At 41.5% G+C, this 21629-nt stretch overlaps 1 protein-coding gene across 2 annotated transcripts; it reads left to right on the forward strand.

Annotated features, from left to right (window-relative positions):
* Positions 1-313: 313 nt before the first annotated feature.
* Positions 314-19959, forward strand: LOC141909694 (uncharacterized). Of its 2 annotated transcripts, none has more exons than XM_074800268.1 (10): positions 314-692; positions 8709-8977; positions 12124-12296; positions 12382-12454; positions 13963-14059; positions 14632-14788; positions 15310-15533; positions 16820-16956; positions 17588-17701; positions 18265-19959. In XM_074800268.1, exons 1-10 carry the CDS (start codon positions 608-610, stop codon positions 19105-19107), a joined length of 2172 nt encoding a protein of 723 aa, XP_074656369.1. In that variant the 5' UTR covers positions 314-607; the 3' UTR covers positions 19108-19959. The 2 variants fall into 2 exon arrangements, with proteins under 2 accessions (XP_074656369.1, XP_074656370.1); XM_074800269.1 differs by lacking the exon at positions 314-692 and adding an exon at positions 4575-4657.
* The last annotated feature ends 1670 nt before the right edge of the window (positions 19960-21629 follow it).

Here is a 21629-nt window from a genome sequence, read left to right on the forward strand (position 1 = left end):
GATCTCTACTTAGGTCACGGAGGTCATGAAAGCTCCGCCTTCCTGACAGGTGCCCGCCGCAGACGGGTACAGAACAGGGCTTCTATCATTCCCATGAACAAAACATATTTCTAAATTACGATGATAAAGTTTCCGAACTTGAAAATTGAATTCAAGACATTCTCGACTCGTTAGATTATTTTGTAGTCGCGCCCGCTCACGCGCGCTACTTGCCCGTGATTGACAGATGGCTTACTGGCACTTGCTGTGGCGCGCGAGTATTTCAAACCCACGTTTGCTCTGGCATGTGAGTATTTTAAATGTCGCGTCGAGAAATATTTCAAAATGTAGGAGGAAAATAGGATATTTTCATGCGAAATGATGGAATTCGAAAAGATATTAAAGAGATATTTTAACTAACGTCGCTGTAAATACTCTAGTTGGACGGGTGATTGACAGGTCAGCTAATCGACGCTAATTGGTGGTGGTCTCCACACTTCGGTGAATGAACGTCAACGCGGAAGTGCTGACAGATCGGTTTCGTTGCTCTGTGACTCGATAGTTTGTGTGGATTTACTGTTGATTTTCGATGGATATAATGTGATAATCAAACCCGTCCTCGGTGAAAATGTTCGGAGATGTCGACAGCAGCGGCGTCGAGCCCGAAACTGAAAAACAGCCGAGCAGAATAGCCGTCGAATCGACGTTAAACGGTAAGCGAGATCTGATGACTGACTTCTGGAATTCAATTCAATCAAATTCAATCCAAAACGAATCGTATTAATCAGATTATAGACACTTGCTCTAACACCTGCTGAATGACTGAGGTATATACCGTTGTGCATTTGGAACAATTGCTTGAATTTTTTTTTCACTGGTTTTAGCTTATAATGTCAAGAATTTTATGGTTAACAATTTGAAAAAGGGTTTGGTGCCAAGTCATTTTTGAATTGAAGAATTGAGAAATTCGTTGACGTTGTTAGAAATTGTTTTTTTTATTGATTTCTCAAATTTTAACACAACTAAACCTGAACTTCCATCATCAATCGAATCGACCACTCATACTGTGAGAGTTACAGGAGTCATGTAAAAATATGTGTCTTAGGCCTACATAAAATCTGTTAATCGTAATTAGCACTTAGGCTAGTATCTGCACAAAGAACCCTATGTGAACTCCATAATATATCATTGTGCTGAATATTAAAATTAACGATGCTACTGATTTAGTCTGCTGTGAGTTAGCCAGATAAAAAAAGAGGACAACTATAATGTATCCTTGCGCGGGGGAGGGGGGGCAGGGTAAAAAGGTGACCTAACATAGTGTGTCACCAATCCCTTTAAATGTTCGCCACATTTCATTATTGCGATTTATGACTCTGGGTACAAACAACATCTCAGTGATGTACTCTGCTGTCATCATAGGTACGCTGATATTCTATATAAATTCAGGTCCATCTTTCGGTAGCCAACATAGTTAGGTTAGGTGCAATGAGCCGTCGGGTGCTGTCTCATAACGGGATGTGTCAGGTGCACCTGGTTTGTGGCTGGAGCCGTTAACAGGTGCTATTGTTTACTAGGAATAGCCATAAGGTTCCACTGGTCTCCCAGCAGCTATCATCAGGTTTAATTGTTATTAGCATCCAAATCAGAATTGCAATTTGATAACCTAGCATCATTCATAAGGAGCAAATAATTGGTTTACCAATATGGTGTTATTACTTTCATCCTAGCTGGTGTCATCAGTCCGCAAAATGGGCTGCACCAGAGATGGGTCAAATAAATTACCAATCACACCCACAATACATCTGATGACAGAATCGATCATTAAAGAATGAAATTGTGAAATTTCAGCAGAATATGCCTATTATTGACATTTCTGTTCAAGTCACCATCTTCGTCTGGAGAGCGCCTTTGATAATAGCCCTGCTATTTACAAGGCGCTATAGAAATTTACAATCCTATCCTATCCTATTATTTATCGGTGTTGAGAATATGGTAATACGGAGAGGGAGGAGGAGCTCGGAGAGAGGAGAGGTGAATGAAGGGGGGGGATAGGAAAATAAAGAGAAGGAGGGGAGATTGGAGAGAGGAGAGGTGAATAAAGAGGGGGAGGGGAGGTTGGAGAGGGGAGAGGTGAATAAAGAGGGGGAGGGGAGGTTGGAGAGGGGAGAGGTGAATAAAGAGGGGGAGGGGAGGTTGGAGAGGGGAGAGGTGAATAAAGAGGGGGAGGGGAGGTTGGAGAGGGGAGAGGTGAATAAAGAGGGGGAGGGGAGGTTGGAGAGGGGAGAGGTGAATAAAGAGGGGGAGGGGAGGTTGGAGAGGGGAGAGGTGAATAAAGAGGGGGAGGGGAGGTTGGAGAGGGGAGAGGTGAATAAAGAGGGGGAGGGGAGGTTGGAGAGGGGAGAGGTGAATAAAGAGGGGGAGGGGAGGTTGGAGAGGGGAGAGGTGAATAAAGAGGGGGAGGGGAGGTTGGAGAGGGGAGAGGTGAATAAAGAGGGGTAGGGGAGGTTGGAGAGGGGAGAGGTGAATAAAGAGGGGGAGGGGAGGTTGGAGAGGGGAGAGGTGAATAAAGAGGGGGAGGGGAGGTTGGAGCGGGGAGAGGTGAATAAAGAGGGGGAGGGGAGGTTGGAGAGGGGAGAGGTGAATAAAGAGGGGGAGGGGAGGTTGGAGCGGGGAGAGGTGAATAAAGAGGGGGAGGGGAGGTTGGAGAGGGGAGAGGTGAATAAAGAGGGGGAGGGGAGGTTGGAGCGGGGAGAGGTGAATAAAGAGGGGGAGGGGAGGTTGGAGAGGGGAGAGGTGAATAAAGAGGGGGAGGGGAGGTTGGAGCGGGGAGAGGTGAATAAAGAGGGGGAGGGGAGATTGGAGAGGGGAGAGGCGAATAGATGTCAAGGAAATAAAGAATAAAGAAGGAGGGGAGAAGAGAGGAGAGGGAAATAGAGATGGGGAGGAGAGGGAAGTGAGAGATGTTTGGGTGGCACATAAGCCTACGATGTCATCTTTTATTCATAGAGATCATCTTCAAAAACCTAAAAATCATCCGCGTCTCTGATGAAAATACTGTTGTGAAATACTCGGGTGGCAGATAACCGTACGTCGATACTGGTTTCGCGTCCGATCAGGTCGCGATTTCAGCTTTTTAATTCGTCCGTTTGAAATTTGAAAATCATCAGGGCGGATATTTCAAAATTTCGTCGTTATACTTCGAGGTGTTTTGGAAGATTTGGAATCAGTTCGAGCTGTTCGTTCGATGTCGTCCGTACGCAATTTTAGCCGCAATACGACGTCCTCGACATGTATTTATTTTTAGAAAGTTTACAACTTTTCGTCCTTCTAGAACGAAAAAAGATGATGTTGTTGTCGCGTTCGCGTGGCGAAGGTTAGTTTTCATTCATTTTCCTGGGGGAGGTTTTTTAGAATTTTTTTTTCGCAAGAGATTTTATTGTTCGTTATTTGTTGCACAAGTTTTACTGACAGACTTCAACGACGAGTTGAGACATAATTTTCGTCGGAATGAATTGTTGATAGACACAACAGGGTTGAAACAGATCTGAGAAATGAGAGGAATTACAGAGTTACTCTTCTCCGTCGATTCCTCTTTCCGACTCCTTGAAAATCAGGACAAAGTCAGGGATTTGAGTTTTTGGTGTCTTGATGTTCTTTTTGAACTGACAAGCGGCATGAACAACTGTGAGAGTGGATCCTGAGTTCAGAGTTAACTCGATATCACAACTGTGGAACTGTATTCTGAGATCAGAGTAAACTGGATCCTGAGTTGATTCTAACTCACAACTGTAGATCTCTATTTTCCTATTGTGGAACTGGATCATGAGTTCAGAGTCAACTCTTAGTCAGAACTGCAGAACTGGATTCTGAGTTCAGAGTTAACTTGATATCACAACTGTGGAACTGGATCCTGAGTTCAGAGTTAACTCTTAGTCAGAACTGTGGACCTGGATCCTGAGTTCAGGGTTAACTCTATATCACAAATGTAGAACTGGATCCTGAGTTCAGAGTTGATTCTAACTCACAACTGTAGAACCGGATACCGAGGTCAGGGCTATCTCTATTTTAAAACTGTGGAACTGGATCCTGAGTTCAGAGTCAACTCTTAGTCAGAACTGTAGAACTGGATCCTGAGTTCAGAGTGGATGCTAATGCAACTGTGAAACTGGATCCTGATTCTAACTCATAACTGTAGAACCGGATACCGAGTTCAGGGCTATCTCTATTTTAGAACTGAGGAACTGGATCCTGGATTATTTTCTTGGTGCAAATATTGTATTTGTTTACAAGCATGTTTTGGTAGGATGATTAGCTGTGTTAGCGACTAGGAGCGCTGTCTCCTACGCGGTCAACATCTGCCTGTTCGCTGGATCTTATTTCGATTCAGCGGTTATTAAATATTGAATTGAAAGTACGCATGCCCGCGTAGCCGTCTGTCTGTCGTACAATAGGCACGTGGTGGTGGTGTATATGGAGATTTTCCTAGAAAACAAGACTAGACTCGTACTAAGTTCCACGTCATCTCTAAAAATGACTATCATTCATCATTCACGTCGTAGATAGATAGAGAACAGTCTGCTGCTGCTGATATCTGGTTGATTACATCTTCCTCGGATGGAAGTGTAAATCATATTAGAAACGTATAAACGGATTTCGGGAGTGTGTTCGGGTTGTGGTGAGTGCTCTGCAAATTTAATAAAACGCCGCTGGATAGGTATTGATATCCGTGGTTGATCTCAGAAACATGATCTTCAGCCGCGATCGCACACGGACGGACGGATGTGATTTGGTCCCGGTTAAATCGGCCCGGACCAGACCTGAGTCGATGCGTCCACACTTTGATCACTTGTTACTCAAATGCTATATAAGTGGATGCTGTATGGAAAGTGAGGCAATTTGACACATGAACCTGTTCTGATATTTTTGTTTGGGCCAAATATGGAGCCCTTTGACAAATGCGTGCATAGATCCATTTGGCACCAGCTACATCTGGCCCCGATAAAAAAAGTGCTTGTAAGCGTGATCGTGGCTTGGCCTTTTACGGAACATGCTTGTTGTCTTACTTGAGGAACAGTTGTCAAAAGACGAAAGGGAGATTGCTAATTGATTAAGCTGAGATGGTGAAGGGGGGCTGAAAGGTCTAGATCCAGTCCCATAGTTGTGAGTTAGATTTTGACATTGCAGACCCGTCACCCAGGGAGATGCTGTGGGTGTGAAAATATCTCGCCTCCCCATAAGATCCCGAGTTCCACCAATTTTTGTCAAAGAAAATTTTCAGTGATTTTGTTACGAAAAATTCAATAACGTTGGTTGGAAATGCATCTTCAACGCTTGAAATTTTCAAAATTTTCTTGGAGAAGACCTTAGAGCTGAACAATCAGTTCTTCTTAAATGAGTTGCCTCGGAATCACTGGAACTGAATCTGTGTCCGGTTTCCATACAGTTAACTATGAGTCATTTAGTCGAGTCTCACCTCGCAACTGTAAAAATGGGTTCTGGTAAAATAATAAGTAGGGAACTGGGCAGAATTATGTGTATTTGGTAAAAAAAGAAATGATTGTAGTTCATCGTGAAACCATTTGAAATGAAGAGACTTAATAACCAACGAATACTGATTATTAGACCCTGGATATGACGACCAAATTACTAAGAATTGATTTAGTCATGTATGTATGAGTGTGTGGTGTGTTGAATGATTCCAGGGTAGTCAAAATAAAGAGAGAGAGAGAGACTAGATATGTTGCAATCGCTCCTGTATCGAGACAGTGAGACAATGACGTAGACCCGTTAGACTGTGGTGCTTGTTTACCGTAGCGACGAGATAACTACAGCGCGTTGTCAGGTTGGGACAATGAGAAGGGTGGAGGCCGTACTAGATTTTGAAATATCATTTAAGAGGACTTGAAATTTGATTATTATTATCAAATGAATTGATTGGCTGGAGTAATGTGGACCTAATGGGCCTTGAGGTCAACTCATACCTGTGGAACTGGGTGTTGAGACAAATAAAACTCACGCGACTATCTAACTGGATTCCAATGCATTATTTGTTAAGACATTGACTTTGATTATCAGGAACATGTGGTGCATTGTATTGCATCACCTTCAAAACATGACAGCTCGTCGGCCTGTTGACATTGACCACGTCAGCATTGTGAATGTGGGGGAAACCAAGATATAGATTGGAAATTATTCACTCCCAGTTTTTCCACGGAACTATACCAGACATCATTGAATACTTCTAATGACAGTAATTCTTCTGTGATCCTGTATAGGTATGTTTAATTAGCTGTGTTCTGTTCATGCAGGTTTGAATCTGTGTGAAGTGTGGACTGGGCTCATAAATGTCTGATCAGACTCTTCGCATGTCTGGTGTTTGCAGGTGTTAAGTCCTGAACACCGGTGAAGTGTGGACGATCAGTTTTTGAGTGTTTGTAGTTGATGTTCGATCAAAATGTCTCGTGTGTGATGTCACTAGATGGTGGCTGTACGGATGATACCTGCATTGACTTAGCTTGAAAACAATTTCGCAAACTTTCGTAGATGTCTTGATTTAGAAGTACATTAGGTAGAGAATTTGCATATTTCTTTTACTTTAAAAAAAGAAAATGTTTTCAAATGTCCTAGAATTTGAATCATTGTTTGTATATTGATAATTTCGGAGATGTCTTGATTTAGTGCAGGTTTAGAATTTGTATTTTTTACATTAAAAATGAAAATGCTTTAACACGTCGTAGAATTTAAATCATTGTTTGTATATTGATAATTTGTTGTCTGATAGTAGTACACAAAGAACCCGTCATAGGGTGCCTGGATTTGGGGTGGAAGAAGAATTTCCTACGGTATTGCATCATAATCATTGTAGTGAAAATATTATTATTAGAGACTCGTTGAACTTTGTACCATGTGAATGTGACCTCAGTTAGTAGTTTATACATTGCGGTAAAAACAAGTCCCAGATCAAAATAGGCTGTTCGTACGTAAGTAGCGTTTTCATATAATATTTGCCCTTTTGGCCTACTGTAGATAGTCGCGCACCAGTCGCGCAGTCAATGCTTTAAGACTTGTAAGATATACTGATTGTAATCTTAAGAATTTTGACATTTTTAAGAATTTTGACATTTTTGGACTTGCGTTCGAACTGGGCCTTATAGTTTAGGATAAAACTGAACTGATCACTATAAGCGGGGCCATGGTCTTAGTTTTAGTGATCTAATTCCTTAAACTTAAGACCTCAGGTAGTCTTAGGATGCCCAGATGTTCGGGAATATGGGTTTTTAGTTGTGACTTAATTGCCCAAACCCTATGACCTATGATAGTCTTAAGATCTGTGAGAATAGGCGGTCTTAGTTTGTGACCTAATTCCTCGAACCCGGGACCTAAGATGATCTTAGTTTTAAGTATAGGTGCCCCCTCCCAATCAAACCCCCGATTTATGATGTTCGCAGGTTTAGCGTTGTCTGTAAGATTTAAGAAGATTTCGTTCTAAAATCTACGAAATTAGACTGAGCTTTAATTAACTAGACTCAGAATTGGTTTAAGTCATAGACTCATTTTTCAGTGGGGATAAGTCTTTTCATGGATTCTAGAGTCCATGGTCTTTTTAAAACCCTTTCAGTGCTGATTGATTAATATCCTATAGTGCTGGAGATAATTTGAAAATATCAAAAAATTCCACCCTAATGGGAATACCACTATAGTGCATTTACACCGAGGTGCGGTGTATCGTTAGTTACTAGTATTTCACTATGTTTGACAGTTGCTGCCATTTTTCAGGAGAGATAATTACTAATTACTGATTACATCAATACACCGCAGTGCGGTGTACTAGCAAAATATATCACTGATTTATACACTGCACTGCGGTGTAGACGCACTGAAAGGGTTAAAGAATTTCCTTCTTTTGCGTACACACGCTCGAGGAAGTGATGGTATTTCCTCTGTCGTAAATACTGACATTCCGTAGTAGTATAACGCACGTATTCAATAAACCGGTATTTATAGCATGGCCGGGGCGCGTTGTTGTCGGTTCACAGATAATCACCTGTTTAAATCGTCATGAGATCCGTCTGTTTATATTTCTAATAATCAATTCGGCACCCGATTTTTAAAAGATCGCAAGAAGTTATTTCATCAGTATCTACAGTAGTACGCACGCATACAGTTAGATGGATGAATTAGCTTCTGGTGTCTGAGGTGTAAATGAAAGTTTGACTAACAGCGCAAAGAGATGGTTATTTAGGATATATTTAAACAGACTTTACGCAGGAGGGGGTCGTTTGAATATGTAACTATGTTTGAAAATTGTTCTTAAAATGCCTGGACCTGAAGTTCTGCGTTCTAAGTGAAGAATCGACTCTTAAGAGATGAAACAAATTGGAAGGATCCAATTTGACTCTTGAGTCAAAGTGAATGAACTGGATCTAGGGGTATATTGTTTACCTGCTATAGCTCGTCAACCCGCAGAAGGTAGTCCTCGGTTTACGGAACGGGGTGGCGCCACTGACCCGAAAAACCTGACAAATTTGGGGAATCCGAAAAATCACTGATAATTCAGATATTCTGGAAAATCTGGAAAATGCAGGTAATTTGAAAATGGGTGGAAAGTGGCTTCACTCTGCAAGATGCTTGACTTGTGGAACCGAGTCCAGAGTAGCAAAAATTGGATTGGTTAGAGCGCCCCCTTCTGACTAAAATTGTCAACGTTTCACCGTTTTATCTTACAGAATCCGTTCCTGGGACGACAACGATGACATCAGCGGCGGCAGCGCCCCCTAGTGGCGGTAATTGTCGCGAGATGGAACGCGAGATCGGAGAGATTTTGGATTCGATCGCGGTGAAGGAAACGCGTTTGAAAGCGTTGAGCGTGAAACCGGAGGACAGCATGCAGGTGCAGCTACGCGCGTTGAGAGCGGAGAAAAACAACGCTATTCAACAACGACGAGACAAAATCAATCCGGAACTTACAGCTCTCAATAAACACATCACTAAAAAGGTAATCCCTGAATCCTCTGTAGAATTTGAGATTTCTGTTCCTCATCCACTGTGGGATACTCAGGGCATTGTTAGCAGGTTCCCTTCAGCCCACTGCGGGCCACTCAGGGCATTGCTAGCAGGTTCCCTTCAGCCCACTGCGGGCCACTCAGGGCATTGTTAGCAGGTTCCCTTCAGCCCACTGCGGGCCACTCAGGGCATTGGTGGCAGGTTCCCTTCAGCCCACTGCGGGCCACTCAGGGCATTGTTAGCAGGTTCCCTTCAGCCCACTGCGGGCCACTCAGGGCATTGCTAGCAGGTTCCCTTCAGCCCACTGTGGGATATTCAGGGCATTGTTAGCAGGTTCCCTTCAGCCCACTGCGGGCCACTCAGGGCATTGCTAGCAGGTTCCCTTCAGCCCACTGTGGGATATTCAGGGCATTGTTAGCAGGTTCCCTTCAGCCCACTGCGGGCCAATCTGGGCATTATTTGCAGGTTCAATTCAGCCCACTGCGGACCACTCAGGGCATTGTTAGCAGGTTCCCTTCAGCCCACTGCAGACCACTCAGGGCATTGGTGGCAGGTTCCCTTCAGCCCACTGCGGGCCACTCTAAGCATTGGAAACCGGTTTTACCGTTCAATCTGCTAAAAGCACTGAAGGCATTATAAGCAGGTTTGAGATTGTTTCATCCTTTAACCCTTCGAGTGTCTCTCAGGGCATTATGAGACGTTCAGGCGCGAACGGAAGCAATTTCTGGATGCTGCAAATTTATTTTAATTTCGCTAAAAAAAAATGATATTCAAAGAATGTCATTCAGTAAAAACTCGTAAAAACATAATAAGCAGGTTCAATTCAGCCCACTGTGGGCCGGCCACTCTGGGCTTTGTTATTAGTTTGAGGTTTTTTCCTCTTAACACCCACTGGGCATCACTTGGGCATTGGGCACCACTCGGGCATTTATTTAGAGTGTTCACTGTTCCCCTCCCTGGATGTAAAACCTCTCTGAATGGTTTAATTGCAAGATTGATCGAAGATGACGCGAATTAACAAAGACATGAAATTTGAGTGAACTTCTTTTGATTCATCTCGCCCCCAACGTCCCACAGGTGTCTAAGTATGAAAATGAAATTGACAGATTTATCTAATGCTGGAAGCTATTTAGCTTATCGTTTGTATATCAGGAAATCCTATGTATCCTCTCCGATACTAGATATAACATTTGACCTTCGATACGTCTATGCTATACGCACTGATCTACCAACTGTGGCGTATTGTGTCAACAAGTTGATTCAATGATTCATCATATAATTATTCCGATTCAGGGGCGTTAGTTATAAATCAGTTTACACAATGCGATTATACCTATCATTATGTACGAGTTCAACAACTGTTTATAAGTTCATCTGCTGACGATCTTTCAGTTGTTATTTTGTATTCACTGTTTTTGTCAGTATGATAAAGGAGGTTCTATATATAGACCTGGTTTACTCCGGGATGCCATTTCAGATCTAAAGACGTGTAAAATCTATATTATTTCATCCGAAATAAGAAATTTTAACAAAACAATTCATCTTGAACAGACTATAGGTTTTCCGATGCCCTGAAGTTCATCGTAAAGACATTCCATTTGTCTGTAGAACTATCAGTTGTAACGAACAGACTTTCTGTTGCCTTGAAGTTCATTGTAATGATGTTTCGTTGTCTATAGAACTATTGGTTATAACGGACAGATTTTCTGGTGCCTTGAAGTTCGTTATAACGAGGTTCTACCAGCGGCCTAGAACTATCGGTTATAACAAATAGATTTTCCAGTGCCCTGGGGCCGGTTCCACAGTTCTGAGTTAAATTTGACCCTCGAGTTAATACATTTAAACTGAACTGATTTTAACTCAGAGTTAACTCTAACTCACAACTGTGGAACCGGGTCCAGAAGTTCATTTTAATGAGGTTCCATTATAACCTATTTTTCAATATTTTTTTGCCGTTACAAATATGACATTTTTCGTCGCAATTCTGTCGAAATTAAATTTATTTAGAGTTCAAACGATAGACACGATTATTACCAGAGTCTGTGATGTGTACAGTTTCACAAATAAATTCTTACTCAAATCATTCTGAATGCTAATCGATTTGGGGAGTTTAATTGTGTTTTGATGTAATCTGGCGCTAAACTAACGAGATACTACTGTATGTATTAGACAGCCGTGAGTAATAAGTGACCTTCGAACGAGTAATGACCTTCAAATAACGTTAGTCACTATTTGTTTACTATCGCTTGTAGTAGTACAGGAGATACACACACACCTCGACACGTGCTGAATCACATGGCTAATTAACATAATGATAGCGGTATCGCCATCTAGTGGCTGAATATAGAAATAATCTTTAGTTAAATCATTTTGATAGGTTTCACGCTATGAATGGAGCTCGGTCATTGGGAAAGTACACAACGTACTGTTAAAAAAATAGCAGATTTTCAAACCTCCCCCTGGACTCCATGACTGAAATTTTAAGCATTGTGTTCATTCATAAGATGTGAACATGTGTATGTGCCTTAAGAATTTGGTATGGTCTCCGGATCCACCTGAGTTTTATATTTTGAAACCCTGATATACCGCCCTCCCATATACCCCCACCCCCGCCTACCGCCAGGTATTCTCAATGTACATTTCAATACAAATACATAATAAAACATCCCCGATATACCACCCTCCCATATACCGCCACCCCTGCCTACCGCCAGGTTTTCTCAATGTACATTTCAATACAAATACATAATAAAACATCCCCGATATACCACCCTCCCATATACCGCCACCCCCGCCTACCGCCAGGTATTCTCAATGTACATTTCAATACAAATACATAATAAAACATCCCCGATATACCACCCTCCCATATACCGCCACCCCTGCCTACCGCCAGGTTTTCTCAATGTACATTTCAATACAAATACATAATAAAACATCCCCGATATACCACCCTCCCATATACCGCCACCCCTGCCTACCGCCAGGTTTTCTCAATGTACAACTCTATACAAAGACATAATAAAACATCCCTGATATACCGCCAAAATCATTCTGCACCGATGTGGGCGGTATATCCGGGGTTAACTGTAGTTTGAAAATAGTGTCTAAATTTCTTTTGGTGAAATTTTCCTTCAGAAAGACGAGCTATCGAAGATAAAGATTGGTTTACCGTATCGGTCGGAGGCTCGCATTGAAGAGACGATCAGACGCCTCGAGTCCGAACTGAAAAACCGCAACTTCAAACTGAGCGAGGAGAAAAAGATCGTCGCCGAAATCGACGGTTTGAAACGTTCGAAGAAATCGCTCGCGTAAGTGTCTGTTTATCGGCGGTTTAACGGTGTCGGTTGATTTCGAATTTCAAAATGTGCGTAATTTTTTTTCCTTTGTGTTCAGAAAAGCGAATATTATGGAAGCGGAGTTGAATAAATTGAAGGACGGACAAAAACAGTTGAGACAGGATGGAGAGGTAATTCATATACCCTGTACCCCCTCAGACAATCTGCTGTCTGTACTCTGCACCCCCTCAGACAATCCGCTGTCTGTATCCTGTACCCCTTCAGACAATCTGCTGTCTGTTCCCTGTACCCACTCAGACAATCTGCTGTCTGTACCCTGCACCCCCTCAGACAATCTGCTGTCTGCACCTTGAAACACCTCAATCTGCTGTCTGCACCTTGAAACACCTCAATCTGCTGTCTGTACCCTGTACCCACTCAGACAATCTGCTGTCTGTACCCTGCACCCCCTCAGACAATCTGCTGTCTGCACCTTGAAACACCTCAATCTGCTGTCTGCACCTTGAAACACCTCAATCTGCTGTCTGTACCCTGCACCCTCTCAGACAATCTGCTGTCTGTACCCTGTACCCCTTCAGATAATCTGCTGTCTGTACTGTGCACCCCCTCAGACAATCTGCTGTCTGTACCCTGCACCCCTTCAGACAATCTGCTGTCTGTACCCTGCACCCCCTCAGACAATCTGCTGTCTGTACCCTGCACCCCTCAGACAATCTGCTGTCTGTACCCTGCAGCCTCTCAGACAATCTGCTGTGTGTACCCTGTACCCCTTCAGATAATCTGCTGTCTGTACTCTGCACCCCCTCAGACAATCTGCTGTCTGTACCCTGCACCCCTTCAGACAATCTGCTGTCTGTACCCTGTACCCCCTCAGACAATCTGCTGTCTTTACCCTGCAGCCTCTCAGACAATCTGCTGTCCGTACCCTGTACCCTCTCTGACAATCTGCTGTCTGTTTCCTGTACCCCTCAGACAATCTGCTGTCTGTACCCGGCACCTCTCAGACAATCTGCTGTCTGTACCCTGCACCCCCTCAGACAATCTGCTGTCTTTACCCTGCAGCCTCTCAGACAATCTGCTGTCCGTACCCTGTACCCTCTCTGACAATCTGCTGTCTGTTTCCTGTACCCCTCAGACAATCTGCTGTCTGTACCCGGCACCTCTCAGACAATCTGCTGTCTGTACCCTGCACCCTCTCAGACAATCTGCTGTCTGTATCCTGTACCCCTCAGACAATCTGCTGTCTGTACCCTGCACCCTCTCAGACAATCTGCTGTCTGTACCCTGCACCTCTCAGACAATCTGCTCTCTGTACCCTGCACCCCTCAGACAATCTGCTGTCTGTACCCTGTACCCCTTCAGACAATCTGCTGTCTGTACCCTGCACCCTCTCAGATAATTGCTGTCTGTACCATGCGCCTGTTTGGACCATCACTTCGTGATTGGAGAAGTCTGGATGATCAGTTTTCTATCTCTGTGGGGGGTAAAAAACAATTCATTTTAATTAATTTTCAAATATGAATGCTTTGAGTCCAGATAGGAGACTGGGTGAACTGTACACATTCAGTGCTTGTAAGGAAGGCAATACTGGTCTGAGGTGTTGGATACCGACTGCTGGTTGACACTATTCTGTTATCCAAGAATCGTCCTTCATCAAAATCTCTGTTTCGCATTTCAGTTTTACTTCAAGAAAGTTTCGTCGTTGAAATCGCAAGAAACGGAACTGAAAAAGAAAATGCAGAACGCGATGGTCGAAAGCGAAGGCCTGAAACGAGGTGCGTAAACCTAATACACTTCTATTTAGTTGGATTTTTATCCGATAGATGGCGAGTTTGTTGCTGGTTTGAGGGTCTACTGTTTACATGGACCAGTTAAACTCAAACTTTGATTTAGTTGCTATCGCTGAGTTCCTACGACTCCTTGATTGCTTGAAAACTCTTTTTTAACAGAACATGCTTTTAAAGTTGCTTGAAACTCCTTTGATTTGAGTAAAATGCCCCAAAGCTCGTTTAAAACTCCTCTAATTTTGAGAGTTAAGAAGTTGTACATTAGACTATGCCTAATTCAGTACAGTTAGGTTGTTACTGAATAAAAAACAGAGTTTAGCAGTGTAATGGATAACTATATGCTTTGAATCTACTGTAATTGGGATATAAAAGTGATGCTTCCTCAAAATTTGAAAATGTTCTCCTTTAAAACTCATTATATCATAGAATGACCGATCTGTTCGAACCCTTTTATGGCGCAATGTTTATAAGCTCTTACTGAAATACGATGTTCCGTTAGCATTTATGTTAAGTTTTATGGAACTGATGAAAGTTATTTTCTTGTCCTCGCGCACGTGCAGAAATTGATGAACTACACGACCGTAAGCGCACTCTACAGATGGAGTTGAAAAAACAGGAAAAGCAGAAGATCGACATTCGTAAACGCCATCGACAGGAGAGCATGCAGAAACGTGCGCGAGAGAGGTTGGATAAAGAGGAGCGACTACGTAAAGAACAGTAAGTTTAAACTGCATTCTTGCTTAGCGGGTCAATTTTAATCAATTTTGATTTCAAATTGGATTTTGAGACTGGAGTTTAATTTGGTTATAGAACCAAAATGAGCTTAGGCTGGTCTTAAAATACTAGATAGGTTACTGAACCAAAATGAACTAGACTTGTCTAAGAGTTGTAAGATTGGTTAAGGTTATAGAACCAAAACGAGCTTAAACTCGTCCTCAGTTGCTGGATTGGTTATAGAACCAAAATGAACTAGAATGGTCTTAAATTGTTTGGTTATAGAACTGAAATGAGCTTTGACTGGTCTCAAGTTTTGAGGTCTTATGTCTTAGACTTGTTTGGCTATACGGGTGTTGCAGAGGTCCAAACAAGCCTTCAACACTGGTCGTAGATCTAAGCATTTGTCTCAATTTTGAAGTAGATTTTAGATTGATTGTATTTGTAAAAGGCAAAAAACCTCAAGTGGTGAATATTCTTAATTGATTGTTTTGCCTCATGTTCTGTTTTGAATTTCTTGAAAGGGAGGAAATCGTTGCCTTACGCGAACCGTATGAAGAGGAGCGCCATCTATGCGCGACATTGGTCACATACTTACAGCGTTACTTAACGACGAGCAACGATCAACAACAACAACAACAACAACAACAACAGCAGCAGACGATATTAATGTCATCATCTAACTCACTGGATCTCAGTCCTCGCAGTCCTCGAGAGGCACCTGCTGCATCTGCTTCTTCTGTACCCGGTAAATTATTGCTTTCAATATGATAACGCCAGGGCTTCCTATTTTCCTATTTTTTCCTATTTTTTAATGCTTGTCTTATTTTGTCCTATTTTTATATGAAAAAGTCTTATTTGTCCTATTTTCTCTCATTTTCCAGCTCGTTGACCACTTTTTATTGACAAAAATGTTCTTTTTATCTTTTCATATATTTAAGTCCTATTTTCTGATGGATATCCTATATACTCTATGAAATTTTCCTATTTCTGGACACTCTTCCTATTTTTTTTATGGACCAGATCACTGGAAACCCTGTAACGCTAGCATGCAGGCATCCGGAATCCACTGATCACGTACAGACTGGAACCAGTCCCTTCATGAATTCACCGATTGTAGTATGAAGTGTGGACGATCAATTTTTGAAAGTGTCCTGATAGAATGTTCAATGTCTGGAACCAGTTGCTCGAAAGTTGGTTAGAGTTAACCAGTGGATAGTTGACAGTGACGATTAAAAGTTCATTGTTACTATGGTATTTATCCACTGGTTATCTTAACCAACCTTTGAGCGACTGCAGACCATGGCTGGGTTTCATAGATGTGGAAGAAAAAAAGTCCAGGGGAACATTTTGAAATTTGTCAGTTATAACCACGGTTTCTCATTGTTACTCTGGTGGTTGTCACCCAGATTGAGGATTTACCCCTAGGGATAATTTTGATACTCAGTCTATGAAACCCGGCCCAGGTGTTTGTATTTCATTTTCAATGAGATAATATCTCGAATGAAATCCTGAACATTTTCCAGGGGTTCAGGCTGTATTACGAATGATACCTGCATTGATCCTGCTTTAGAATAATTTAGGGAACATTTCGGAGATGTTTTGATTTCAGTATAGAATTCGCGTTGAGTCTTAACCCTTTCAGTGCGTCTACACCGCAGTGCGGTGTATAAATTGGTGAGGGATTTTGCTAGTACACCACACTGGGGTGTATTGATGTAATTAGTAATTAGTTTTTATCTCTATTGAGAGATGGCTGCACCTGTCAAATATAGTGAAATATTAGTAACTAACGATACGCCGCACCGCGGTGTAGACGCACTATAGTGGTATTCCCGTTATTCAACACACTAGAGCGGAATTTTTCAAAATTTTCAAATTATCTTCAGCACTATAGGGTATTAATAAGCCAGCACTGAAAGGGTTAATAAGATAATTTAGGAAACGTTTCGGAGATGTCTTGATTTCGGTGTAGAATTTGTGTTGAGAAATCCGTGAAGTCTTGATAAAATAATTTGTTGTCTGATTCTGTAGATAACGTAGAAGACGGGATGTACGTTTTGAAACGTAAAAACGCCGACGCCGATGAAGACGTTCCGCTGTACGGCGCCAACATCGTACGTCGCACGTCCAGTAAGAAAAACCGCAAAGAACGACGTCGAACGATTCCGGTAAGATTCAATAAAGAAGAAGAAAATATATTGATTCGGCCTTATTACAATACACTACCAGTACGTACCTGGATCACCTGGATAGCTCAGAAAACTTAGAGAATTTATCGAATTCTACCAAAAACCTGGAAAACTCAGGGGATTCGGAAAATGCTGATGAATACATGATTCTCTCAGTAAATGATTCAATGAAGATTGAATGAATTGTAACGTTTTAAACCTAGAAATTTCTCCAATTCACTGTAGGGAATTTTGTGTTATAACAGAAAAATCAGGGGAGAACTCAAGGGTTTCGTAAATGGGTGGAATGTGGCCGCCTGACACGAGTTCTTACTGATCAGGGAAATCAGGGAATTACGGAATTATTTTCCCTTCAGGGAATTCTGACTCTTTTTCTTGAAAAATCAGGGATTTGAGTTTTTGGTGTCTAGTTGTTCTTGCTGGTAATAAGTGACGTAAAGAACCTGCTCCTACTATCCTAAATGATTTAACCAGGCAATTTTTGGTCAGGCATATTTCCGCAGATAACTACTGAAGCCAATCGCTACTATTAACAATGGCTCTTTCGGTTTACCGTAAATTTTTAAGATTTTCTTATTCACTTCTTTTGATTTTTTAAAACTTTTTATAGAAAATCATAACACACACGCCTGAAACACTTGCTCAATTCGCCGCGTTGAATTTGACGGCTCCGTCGTGTCCAGCTGAAGTCAACGTCTCCATCGAACAACTCAACGCTCGCAAGGTATTGAAAAATACATTACGTATTTCGCCGGTTTCGAAATACATATTGTATTACCCCAGAATTACCTAGAAATAGTACAAATCTACACTCAAACGTGGTGAACGGATAATAAGATAAAAACCCACTATCAACAGATTAAAAGAATCTAAAATCAAGAATTTATTTATTCGAACAATTATTTAACACCATTTTATTCTAAAATATGTAATAAACACGAATTTTCGATCTCACCCTAGAGATCATCGTCAGGTGAGAAATGTTTCCCCAGATACAAGAATAAAAAGTATAGTTTATTATACATAGTTTATCAGGGCTGGATCAAGATGTAAGCACAAGTAGCATGTGTGCGCCTGTTACAATTTTACTGTGCCCTTTTGTTACTGTGCCCTTTTGAAAATACAAAGCAATATTTTTCTAGCTGTAATTGATAAGAGAGCAGTCCGCAGTGCTTGATAAGAGAGCAGTCCGCAGTGCTACATTTAGCTTACATTAAATGTCACTCAAGTTAGAATCTTTCCGCAGTTAGGAGTTTATAAAAACGATGTTTATTTCATGTATTTCAGCGATATTACGTTCAACAAGCTCAAGAAATCCTGCAACAAAACACGAACGCCAATGTCAATGTTCAAGGTCACGCGCCTCCGTCCGAGAGCAGCGGAGTGTCGATGGACGACATGTACGACTTCGACATGGACGACTATGACACCGAGTCGACGCCGTCGCTAGGACGCAGCCTCGATCCGGCCGACGCCAAAATCAGCATGCATTTCCGTTCGTCGCTGGTGAGCAGTTCGACCGACTCGGAGCAGACAGGCGTCAGCTCCGACGACACGCCGACAGACGACCGCTCGGTTACCGGCGAAGTAGCGACGGTGCCACCTAGGGACGAAAACTGCAATGAAGGTATCGACGACGGCGAACTTAACATCAAAGTCTCTGCGTTAAATATCGAGGCGCCATCTGTTGACAATTCCTCGCGCCGGGACCAAGCCGATCAGAGTCATAATAATATCGCAATCGACGGCAGACAATCATTCCAGGATCGTTGCCAATGCGAGCGCGATTCGTTCGAAACGTGTACGTATTGCGTAACACGCGACGCGCCCCCTGGTGGCGAATCCGATAACGCCGTCGTCGATCTCGGCCAAAACGAAGATGACGACGACGATGACGGCGAGGAGAAAGATTTGGACGATAGCGCCGTGGATTATATCGATATCGACGGTGGTAACACGAGCAGTAATCCGGAGAGTCCGTTGGTTATGAGTAATACGCCACCGAGGTTTATGACCGCTGCTGTATCGCAACATTGCGCCGTTGTCAATCAAGAGAAGACGACGCCCACTGCTGATACGATGTCACCACTGACGGCGCCATCTATAGTTCTCGATCCAGACATTTCTTGATGACAGTTTATGATGAAATCGTTGGCAGATTTTTATTTGATCCCTTTCAGTGCTGACTAACTGAAAAATTCCCACACTAGTGTGATGAATAACGGGCATACCGCTATAGTGTGTCTACACCGTGGTGCGATGTATTGTAAGTTACTAATATTTCTCCATGGGTGCTGCCATCTGCACTAGTGATAAAAACTAATTACATCGATACTTCGCGATGCAGTGTACTAGTAAAATTCGTCACCAATTTGTACACCGCAGAGCGGTGTAGATGCACTGAAAGGGTTGAAATTAAGTTGTTATTTGCACGGGTCAGATTGATGTGAAAAATTGTGGATGATAGAATTGTGAAAAATTAAGGAAATCTGGAAAATTCAAGAAAATCTCGGTATTATGACAGACTTTTTATGCCATATGCCGTGCAGCTCAGGATTTATGCACAGGCTGTTAAAAAATATCGAGAAATTTGAGTTCACTCGGTGCCGGTCGGTAATCGCTTATGATATTATTGTGCTTCGACGTGAAAAAATGTGAAAAATCGTGTGAAAAAATGTGTAAAATCCTGGTATTTCGCTGTCAAAATAATTACGTGTAAATTCTGACCCTTGTATTTTTGAACTCCAGTGCTCTCTACTGTTAGCCAAGCCACACAGTTGCCTTCACCCGAAAAATGATCAAATCATGTACTGGCGTTATATGAATTTTACTTTCAGTCAAACTCATCGGACAACTGCGTAGTAATGAGGGCCTGTAAATTTGTATTTAAAAAAAAAAAGCGGAATCGCTCCCCTCATTTATTAAAATTCTCGTGTTTTTGTGTCTGAATTTTGTTCGAATCTATTCTATTTTGTGACTGTATCTCATATACACATTATATATATATATATATATATATATATATATATATATATATATATATATATATATATATATATATATATATATATATATATTATATATATATATATATATTTTATGTCTGATTTTATTACGTCGATGCCTGCGATTATTGTTGATTTTGCCAATTTTGCCAAATTTTGCCAAAAAATGACTGAAATCTTGTGTTGTGTATCGATTCATGTTCGTATACAAAAGACTGCCCTTGCTTTGGATCTCACCGGACCAATATTTCTTGGTAAATGCCGAGGCAGTTGAAGTGATGATTGGTCTTCTTGATCAGTGTGAAAACATTTCAAATCTTTCAATGCTGACTAATTGATACCGGAGAGTGCTGGAGATAATCTAGCCATCTAAGTCTATCAGCGATTTATACGCATTGAGAGGGTTAAAATGCAGGCACGTGATAATCCAGGTCAATCAGCTCATTGACAAGCAGAGTCCAGTGCATGAGAATCGTGGGCAATTGCCAGGGGGGGGGCAGGTGATAATCCCAGGCAATCGGCTATGTATATATTCAGTGCAAAAGTTACAGAGGAATCCCATTCTTAGTAACTCGTTAATTGATCAGGTGCCTTTTTAATTAGGCATTAATTAATTAGTAGATTGATTAAACAGGCATGTGTGATCGTTTTACTGTAGATAATTTACATACCAATCATGATTCAATATCAATGCTCATCGATCAGGTTTGTTTATATTTCTGCCACTAGGGGGACGAATCGTGATAAATTTGTCCATTTCAGTGGTTTATGCAGAAAATGTACGTCTTGTTGAGGGCTGTTCGTCGGAAAGTTAGTACCTTGCTGACTGTTAGCACCCTCCCCCCTCGGGTAGCATTCATAATTTTAAGCATTAAAGCTACCTATTCATTGAAAAGCCCGTGGTATGTTGAATCGACGTATTTTAATGATGAAACTTGCTAGTTTCAGGTTCAATAAGGTGTAAATTTCAAATGTTATGTTTGTCAGTTTTATTCAGGGATTTAACACGAAAATGTTTTTCTGAAAATCATTCGACTTGTTAAATTTTGCTTATGCACAAAGCACTAGAAATATTAGGACACGTTTTGACATGTTAACACTACTTCATTTTTCCAGTGAATGGACATGTTAGGAAGTTTTTACTATGAGCAGTGAGTGACTACGTGTGAATTTGTATGAGTTTGTGTTACTGATACTGATACTGATTATAACAAAGTCCACTTGAAAATGACATGTCAAAACGTTGTGCCTTCATATTTCTATTAAAAAAAACATTCGATGAATTGTGTGTAAACTTGTAGCTGAAAAGTTGCGACTTTCTTATTTTCACGTTTACGGTTAAACTGTGTGAAAGTTTGAGTGCGTTGTTGTTCATTAAAAAAAGAAGATATATTTTATGTCATAATATTGTTTTTGAGATGTAGAACTCATTGTTTATTTAAAGGATTCGTGTGTCCTGTTATTTGTTGATCATTGAGCTGAGGGGAATATCTAAAAATCAGTGAAGAAAGATTGCTTAATGGACGCTCCATAGAATATTGTAAATCATTAATTTTCTAATGATGATTGATTATACTGTTCTGATACTCCTTAATTTGCAGTCTTAAAATAACAGGGTTTTTTTCGCGTTGAGTATTAATTTACATT

This window comes from Tubulanus polymorphus, chromosome 8, assembly GCF_964204645.1.
Source record: "Tubulanus polymorphus chromosome 8, tnTubPoly1.2, whole genome shotgun sequence".
In the NCBI taxonomy this organism is placed as follows: Eukaryota; Metazoa; Nemertea; class Palaeonemertea; order Tubulaniformes; family Tubulanidae; genus Tubulanus; species Tubulanus polymorphus.